Source organism: Elephas maximus, chromosome X (assembly GCF_024166365.1).
Source record: "Elephas maximus indicus isolate mEleMax1 chromosome X, mEleMax1 primary haplotype, whole genome shotgun sequence".
Classification (NCBI taxonomy): domain Eukaryota; kingdom Metazoa; phylum Chordata; class Mammalia; order Proboscidea; family Elephantidae; genus Elephas; species Elephas maximus.
Window position 1 is genome coordinate 26034901 of NC_064846.1, and position 10036 is coordinate 26044936.

Sequence of the window (10036 nt, forward strand, 5' to 3'; positions counted from 1 at the left end):
TGACATGAATCGATGTTCTAAAGAAATCTTTTCCTGTGTTCTCTCTATACATCATGATGGTATCATAGCTATGCATTGTTTGATATAAGGAATTAAAGGTTAGCCTGTGTTCCCCCAAGGAGAGTAAATTCATACCTGGTTTTCCTTGTGCCCCTGCTCACCTCATTTCCAGGTAACTTCTGAAGAACTGAACAGTATCACCCAAAATGTAATGATGTGGGTTGTGGCATCAGTAACCAGCATATTATACCCAGCCATCACAAAATATGAAGAAAGGTTACGAAATAGCACACGTCCGGTGTCTGATGAGTCACTTCTGTCTTCAGACAGTTGTACTTTCTACAGCACATGTACTGAAACACCTACATGTGAACACTACACCTCTACAACTGCAAAGACATTTCAGGCAGAGCCCTGTGCAAACGCAATCAAGAGGTCAATAGCACGACTGGCCGTACCTTTAAGACCTCCCTCTGCCCATACGGAAAGAACAGTTGTGGGAACAGCATATCACAGGAAAGGACACTCTGAAAGCTCTGAATTTAAATGCAGCACCATCTGTAAACACCCCGAGCCTACAACTTGTAAATCAGATACTCACCTTTTCACATTAACTGGAACAGGCCTGAAAAAATCTAAGGATGCTGCCACTGAAACGGATGGCTTAGAATACCCATTGTCTTCAGATAGACAAGCAAAAGCTGTAAATGAGGTGGAAGAGGTAAAGAATGTTTTTGACAACTTTAAATGTCACCTAAAAGAGGAAACCGAGTTGATTTTAGAAAGCATTTTCCAAGAAATGGTGTGTGATTTAACTGAGGCCATCCCTTGCCTTTCTTCTGTTACCACTGATATTTTAGTTGACCAGATCGAGGCTGACAGAGGAGGCTTACTGTCCGGTGCCAGTATTTCCTCAGCAGCTGCTGAAATTGTGGAAAATATGCTTGAGAAGCTACAGTCTGCAGTTGACAAAAAGTGCATTGAGGCATTTTCACAAGATTTGTCAGCCTGTTTTAAGCCAGATTTGGCAACCATCGAAGAACAGTTTATTTCACCAGTAGAGAAACCTTTAAAGGTGCCACTCCCTTATACTTGGCAGAACACGAGTGACATTGCAGAGGATATTGTGCATGTGATTTTAGAAAAGCTGATGGCTCTTGCGTCTTCTAAACAACACGAATGCCCAGGGCTTGAAGTCCCAGCTGAACTTGGTTATCAACAACATAAGAAAGATCCAACATACACATTCCTTCAAAAAGCCAGCAAAAGGAAATCGAGTACTGAACCAGATGGAGCCAATCTAATTGGCAAAGAAGAAATAGAACATTTAGTGTCAAACATTTTTTCCCAATCCTCTCTGGTTGGTTATATTGAAGATGCAATCAGCACTATACTAGGTTATATACAAATTGAACTTAATAACGAAAAGCTTATTGCCACTGAAGAAACTGTAATCATCCTTCAGCTACTTGATGATATCTTAACTCAGCTGCATCAGGGGGCAATGAAAGCAAATGTCCGAAAGGGTAGATGCCCCAGACTGAGAAGTCCTTCTCGTACTGGAGAAAAGAAGAGGCTCGCCAGCACTAGAGCAGCTAATGGTCCTAGGTCTAGAGGACTGTTGCCACCTATTAATGTTCCTGGCATGGTCCTTTATTCTGAAGACGAAAATGAAGAAATAGACAAAATTGTGGAAAATGTGCTCATTTCATCTATCGAAGATGAAGAAGAAAAATTACAAGTTCCTAGTCACTGGTTAAAAAGGGAGAATGCTGATTTTGAATACAAAAGAAATACCAAATCACCTATAAAGCCTGCTTCTCGAAGTAAAGTAGCATTTCGTGATTGGGGGTCAAAGACTGACCATCCAACTTTTAATAATGAGGACTTTTTTAAGGAAAGACCGTGTTCGAAGGAAGATGTTTTGATTTTTACCCAAGATGAAACACATCAAATACAAAAAGCTTCAGAAAACATAATTACAAGTATTTTAGCAGAAATACTCAAAGACATATCTTCTGTGTCCCCAGGACACTCTGACCATAAAAATGATAAAGACGCTTCACTTCGTACCTCAGGAAAACCTCGAGGTCTGTCACAACAAGAGTGGGTGGACCAAATGTTCCCTGTATCAGAAATCCGTGCAGTGGCTCAAGAAATAGCAGATGCTGTGTTAAAAATACTTCATGTGACTTTAAATCATGATATTGATGCCACTAGAGATGCCATGTGTTCTTCATCGGTACATGAAACTTCTCTGAATGATGCTGACATATCAAATGAAGACCCATTAAAAATGTGGTTTCAGAGTAAAAAGAAAATGAAATTTTTATCTTCACTCAGCGTCGGCCTGACAAAGCCTCCCTGGTTAGAATCTGGGGAAAGGCACTCAGCACCTGAAAGTGTAGTTGACGTTAATGATAAGATCACTCATGCAATTTTTAAAAGGCTGAAGTCATTTATTTTTCCAAAATTGCAAAAGTACCTCAAACCAGAAAACCATGCTGCCAGTTCGAAGCTGGCAAGTTGCCATCCACTGGCCATGAAATTGTCATTTCAGTTCCATCTTGGTACTTACACAACTAAGGTGGTAAACATTGTTTTGGACGCTATCCACGATGAACTGGAACGTAATAAGAAATATCTAAATCTTAGGGAGAGTAGCCCTCCCAAGAGCTGGATAGATACAGGATATTTTGCCAACACTGAAAAGGAATTAGACTCTGTTGTCACAAATCTCAATAACGACATTATGACAAGCTCCTTAGTAACTTGTATTTGTGAGATGCTAAGCGTAGCTACAGGTGAAGGTAGTGTTCCACTCCCTTCAGATAAGTTAGGGGTTAAAATTCCATACGGAACCGCCAACATTAATAAAGCACCTTATCATTGCTTTCCCATGCAAGAGGCAACTCCCTCTGAAATTCACAAATGTTTGACTGTTCCACATACTCGAGGTAGTGTCTTTAATGAAAAGGACTTCAAAAAGAATGCCAGATTTCAAGTGTTAAATAGAATTGAGGATACTTTGTACAATATGCTTTGTAAGCTTGTGGAAGACCATTCATCTGCTCCTTTATCTGATAATGATCAAAACAGAGAATGGACCAGTAAGAAACTAAGAATGACCACTGTGTTGCAGTCTAATATTCAGCTTATTTCTAATACAGTTCTAGAAGATATCATTACAAAATTATGTAGTGTCGAGAGAGAGAGCATTTTCTCTAATTCCGAATTTAAAGCTATCTTAGAGTATTTTGACACCGACAGCCTGTCATTTGCTTCCCTTATGGAGGAAATGACTAAATGCACTGATGTAATCTCCAGCATGGTGTCCAGTGTGATCAAGGAAACAAACGAAGAGGTGACGAACAGCAAGGCAAGAACTGCTGCCCCCAAAATAGGAAGCACAAAAGAAAATCATTCAAATAAACTGAAAGCGCTGGCTTCTGATATCCTTAAAACCGTTTTTGCTAAACTAGAAGGGTTTGCCATGAGGAATTTAGAAACTCTGGACATTGTAACCAATGGAAATAAAAATAGCAATACGATGGTCTGGGAAAGCAAAAGTACCAACATCTGTACTGGCACATCTGTAGAACAAGTGCAATCTGTATTGCACATGCATGCCAGGAAACTATCAAGTGCTATTCTGAAGATTATTCATACGGAATTAAATGTGAGCCTGCCAGGTACGGGGCTGTGTGTGAATCTAGTACAAAAGAAACAGATGCTTAAGAATCTAGTCAATTTAATTTTAGATACCATGCCTCCAGATATATTTAGTGAAACTGAACTTGAAGAGAGAGCTATTGAAAAGTACAGATACAGGCCAATCTATGGAAATTTTCTTCCTGGAGGAGCTGAACCAGACTCCAGTCTAGAAGATCGTGCACATACAGAGAAAGGACACACTGGAGAGGAAAGACCAACAGAAGAAGAAACTAAATCAGATTCACTTAAGCAATGGGAACTAGAGATGACCTTAAAAAAAATTGAAGTAGAACTTAAAGAGCCACAAAAATCACCAGTTGTGCCCATTGTAAGAAAGATTTTGAATGAAATTTTTGAGAATGATTTACTCGATCATTTTAACGTGCCTCCTCTCCCTCGGCCTCATTTATGTGACACCCCTCATGCTGGTGATGAGACAGTTGCTCAAGCCTCTGTTCCATTCCGGGGTAAAACAATGGGTCCTTTAGTATCTGAAGCTGACGTCATCGCTGTTACAGATGGGGTTATTAGAACCGTAATTCAAAAGCTTTATGCAGTTGCTGTAACAGAGAGAAATGAAAACAGGTCTAGCTCTTTCCCGGAACGTGCTAGTGGAGGAAAGGACTCCATGTTTTCAACCATATTGGACAGAAAGTCATGTACATTTCAGTCTAGATTCACTATTGATAAACTGACCAAAGTAAATGTAGTTGAAGATATTGTACAGTCAGTATTAACAAATTTAGAAATCTTCATTACTTCAAAAGTAAAATCTCTGTTTTGTCCTGCTATCAATGTCACGGTTCCAGTGGCTTTATTTGTACAGCAGAATGAGAGTTCATTAAGCCAACTGTGGTTATCTAGCAAAGATTCATATTCTGGTGATCGAGTTGTCTGTTGCTCAGTGGGTAATAGTAAGTCAGGAAAGACCACCTCAAAATGTCAAATGACTGTCTCCAGATTAAATACATATGCAACAGAAGTGGCTAGACAAGTTTTACAAGGAATCAAACATAAGTTGGATGAACAAATAAAAAGTCCATTCTTAACGCATAATGTTGTGGCTTTCAAAAGTATTCCAAGTCAGATTGTTAACACAATGTTAGATATCATGTCTACTAAAGGCAAATATGAAAAACACATATCTGGCAGAGAGATTGATATAAATCAGCCAGAAAGCATTGTTGAAAAGCTGTTCAATAAAACTGATTATCAAAAACAACTGCAGTTTCAAATACTAGATACCATTGAAGGTATCTTAAGTGACATTTGTGAAAAAACATTGGATGAGAATAACCTCCCACTTGTGGCATCCACTCTTCAGTCTGGTATAGATGGGAGAGATTCAGGACCAAAATCTCAAGTGGGCACTGAGTGTCCAAATAGAACTATTCTAAAATTTTTGGTTCCTGAGTCATGTGTTATGATGATGTCCAATGATACGGTAAATATTGTTCTTCGTAGTCTCAGATCCATTGTCGTGCTTGGCATAAATGCAAAGAATTCTATCTCTGCGAGGCCGCCTGTGACTTTTTCTAATGCATTTCCAGAAGCAGAGCGTCAACAACCTTCTGTTGTGGGCTCAACTAATGAAAGGAATAGGGAGATCTTTCTATTGGCAAGAAAAGGAAAGAGCAGACAACAAATACCAGCTTATTCGAATGACAATCAGACTAATATACTTAAGAAACAAGACACCAAGAAAACTGTTCCTGACCCATGTGAGGAAAATGCTCACTTCATTACTAAAGCTATTTTGAATAGCTTAAAATCTTTTGTCACAGAAAGAATAGATTTGCTATTAACTTTTGACTCTCAGACTGGAGAGGAATCATTTGTTAGCCCAAAATTTGCACGCTATGAAGAAGAGGACAGCCTATTTCTTGAATCAAACCAAATGCCATTGGATGTGAATATTCTGAAAACATCGACAGCTAAAACCATTCTCAGTCAAGTCACAGACCACACATTGGCTAGTTACAGGCAAAAACATAGGCCTGCAATTCATATATCACAGGCTAGTCTTAAGGAATATGCTGACATAATTGCCAGTACCATTTTGATGATTATTAAAAATGACGTAGACCTAGAAATGCAAAAGATGTATCTGTATCCAAACAAAACATCATTCCAAGAAAACATCGTTGCAAGTGAAACTGTCAACAATATCTTAAAGAATTTATGTGATAAAAGATCTTTACAGAAAAGCAGTTTTTACTCAAAACAGAACCCTAGCCTCTTTACACAAATAGATGTACAAGAGGAAGAAAATACTGAAATATTGCCGGGTCAAAGCAAGATGGAAGACCACACTGACGTGTCTCTCTTTTCAGAATGTGTAAATCAAAACCAAATGGTATCAAAAAAAAACGAGAGGAGAATTTTGGATGAAGTATTTATGAGAAATAAAGGACCTAGGCAGGAAAAAACGACTGCGTTGTTAAGTGTAGTAAAGGAGGTCTTAAAAAAGGTGCATCAAAGAATAATAGAAGATGTAGACCACTTGCCTCCATTTAATGAACCGCCCTACTTTACAGCTGATTCGAAATGTAAAACATCAGCCTCCATACAGAAAAAGACCTTGCAATCACATATAAACAATGTTGCAAATGATATAGTTGAAAGCATTTTTGGAAAAATGTTCTCCATAGTTATGACATCCTTGTATGAAAATAATGAAACCAAAGGAAAATTGGAAGCCCCCGGCAAGGACAAATCACCAGTGACTCCATCACACTTTAGGAGATTGAAAGATGAGAAAAGGAGTATTCTACCTGAGTTTGAGCTTCCTCGAGTTTATCCTTACAGCGGCATTACAGGTGTCACTCCATTGGAAACTGTCTGGTTCCAACATTGTCCACTGCGTGTGGGTGAAGAATTGGTCCAAATGGTTCTCAATAAGATAGTAAATTTTGCTTTGCTAAATCTAGAAGAGGGCTCATCTCCTAAAAGTCAATCTGATGAAATGCGGTCTCTGAGGCCATGTAGTTCTAAAGGCAGTCCTAAGGGCAGCCCTAAGCCAGGTTTTAAAGCAAATTTAAAAGCAAGATCAAAAGTTACCTCTTTGCCTAAATTTGGAGCCAAACCACAGGTAGGACCTAGTGGTGCTAAGGCCAAGAACAAGACCAAGTCAAGTCCTGGAGAGAAGATTCCAAGAGGTGCCCGATCCAAGACTGCCATTGGTCTCTCACAGATACTGGCTACAGGAGATTCTAAAAACTCGGCAAGAACCAAACTGCCCACTGCAGAACTAAAAATGTATGCCAAGAATATAGTAAGTAATGTTCTGGAAACAATTATGGATGAATTTCAAACAGTGAGGCAGGCTACAGCAACTGTGAGTGTAAAAGCTTTACCTTCTGATCAAATCACGACAGCAAGTGAAATCGTTAATGGAGTTTTGCAAGGATTATACGCTACCAAGAACAGCAATTTGGCTCATCCGATCAAATGCTCACATTCGGATGATCCCAAACTTGCACAAAAAAATTTAAGCTCCATCTCTCTCGCTAGTTCGGAAGCACAGTTTTCGTTGGAGAATGTTTCCTCACAACTAGAAAAAATTTTTCCTAAAGAAAATGTTTTTAAACAAATGTTTGGAAAATGGCAGACAGAATCAAATGGCATGGAAAATGAGAAATACAAGCTATTGATGATAGCCAAGACTGTTTTGAATGAAATTTTAATAAAAGCAAAAGAATTGGGAGAGTCAGGCTCACTTTTAAATCCATCACCACTTGAGACTTGTGAAATCAGATACCATGATTTCAAAAGATCTTCTTCTAAAGCTGAAGATGCCCAAGTCCAAATTAATATATTTAGCAGGGAAATTGTTGAAAGGCTATTTGAAAAATTAGAGCTGTGCTTCTTGACACAGCTGCGTGTAACTGATAGTAAAGAAACTCTAGCAAGCAAGCAAGAAACCACTGCTGCAAGTAAACATGGTTCCTTAAGAAGAAACAACCTTAACAATGTACCAATCTGTAACACGAAGTTGAAAGACAAAATCGTGGTAGGCCCTGGCAATCGAATTGCTCAAGATATCATTGAAGAAATTCTACATATTTTGGAGTCTTTCGCAGACCTACAATTTAAACATGTCTCTTCTTGTGCTTTTTCTGAAATTGTGAAAATACCTGTGAAAAGCTTTTTTTCTTCCCAGCAGAAACCATTAATGAAAACGAAATTGCCAAAATTACAGCCACTGAATAAGTTTCCTGATGAATCTAAATCAAGTAGGATGATTTCTCAGGAAAATATCCAGAATACCCTTCGACAGCTTTATTCATTCCATTCAGAATTGCTTACCTATACTGCCAATACCGTCAATGACATGCTTCATATAATTAAGAACAAGCTAGACAGAGAAATACACCAAGTGGAACCATCTTCGGTTAGCATATTTGAACAAAGCAGAGTAGCAATTCAGATTGTCGGCACATTGATGGACCAGTGTACCCATTTCTATGAGTCATTGATTAAAAATCATGCAAAGGAAAATCTTATCGAAGAAACTGAAAACACCTACTCTGTTAGTTGTGCTGAATTAGCATCCAAAATGGAAATGACCGCTTCCAAGTTAAAGGGAGCTAGCTGTGGAGATGATCTACAAATCAGAGTTCCTAACTTGCTGTTTTGTTCAGAGGAAGTTGTCAAACAAAAGGGTAGGGCTTCCTCAAATTTACCTCAGGTGCCCCTGAGGTGCTCTGTAGGTAATACCACTAACACCTCAGAGGCAATGGGAAGACTTGAATCAGCACTTAACCCGTCATATTCTGGGAATGAAGTCCGAGACCTCAGCCATTTTGATCAAGCCACGAAAGGAAATAGTTCTCTGCCTGAAGACAGCATCTTGCACAAACCACCTAAGAAATCCAGCGACTATGCTGAAGCAGTGCTGACACAAGACATGTCCTTCTTCGAAATGGGAAAAGGTGAAAAGCAAAGAGTGGTTCACCGTGAGCCCCCCAAACCAGCTGTTCAGGTAAGCCAAATACAGACAACTGTTTCTCCACTCAAAATATGTTTAGCTGCAGAAAATACCGTTAATACCATGCTTTTGAGTTACGGCCTTCCAGGGCAACTGCCAAATACTAATGAAAATGTGGAAACAATTAAGCCATTTTTTGTATCAAAAGAGAGGCCTTTTTCCGTAACGGCTGGAGAACAAAAGGATGAGGAGAAAAACTTGCTGAAAATGTGGGGAAAAAGAGTCAACTATAAAACCAAAGAAAAAAATAAAAGCTCCGAAGCCAGCGGGGAAGATTTCCCTTTACTGAAGAAGTGGAAAAATAAAAAGTCCCCAAGCAGAGAGAAAACAGAGTCTCTTAAAGAGGCAGAAGTAATGGCTTTTGCCAATCAGGAGCTGGGTACAAATGAAATCCACGTAATAGCAAGATACGTTGCTACATCTGTGGTCACATACTTCAAGAGCTTCGAAACCAGAGGTGAGTGAGAAATAACTTACCCGTGAAGAGTTGGCACAGTTTTAGGAAAACAAAGTCAATGGTAATTTTAAGGGTTTTATTTTTACCCTCACGTCCCTGAAAATAGTCTTAGATTCAGGATGACTGTTTATCTACTTACATGTTTTTCAACGGGTCAGTGTGCTAAAAGAAAAAATATTAGTCATTTGCATAATTTTTATTTGGAGGGGTGCTGCTCAGTTGTCCTTATATACAGATGAGATTAAATAGGTGTAATTTAAAGCTGGAGGTTTGGGTTGAGCATGAGGTATGACTATGAAATGATGAGACCAGTTTTCTTGTGTGGTACATGCATTGCTCTGAAGGCAATTCCCAAAAAAAGCAGTTCCAAAGAGATATTAAGCTCTTGACAAAAGACGTCTTCCGTTCCAGTCACAATTCATGCCTAGTTAATTGACAGCAGAGTGATGCTCCAACTTCTTTTTGAGATATACAGTCGAAGTCTTTGCCATTATTATGAACAGAATTGATAAAAACATAACATTAAACTTTTGGTTCCGTTCACATCCCAGTGTTGTAACTTCGATTCTTTTTAGATATAATACACTAAACCCATGCTTGCAAGGATGATATTTGCACTCCCTTTCTTTGAATGCTTACATGCATATAGTGGGTTGAACCATTTGAAATAGCCATTTTTGTATGTCAAAGCTGTTGGACACCAATCTAAGATAAAGCCCCCTGAACTGGACATTTAGCACAACAACCGAAAAATTTTTCAAGAATTACGAGATCACTGGAGCCACGCTAGGGTATTGCAACAGTAAAGCTAGAAAGAGTGTTTCTGCCCCAGAATTTCTAGCTTCTTAGAGCAACATAGCTATCCCAGGAAGAAA

General features: G+C 38.9%; 1 protein-coding gene across 4 annotated transcripts in view; it reads left to right on the top strand.

Moving 5' to 3' along the window:
- The window catches only part of LOC126068566 (fibrous sheath-interacting protein 2-like), a 100778-nt gene that overhangs the window by 48779 nt on the left and 41963 nt on the right, over positions 1-10036 (top strand). For all 4 annotated transcript variants that reach the window (XM_049871236.1, XM_049871239.1, XM_049871237.1 and 1 more), the window contains one exon: positions 173-9161. In XM_049871236.1, the coding sequence (XP_049727193.1) occupies positions 173-9161 (8989 nt within the window). The remainder of the gene's footprint in view (positions 1-172; positions 9162-10036) is intronic.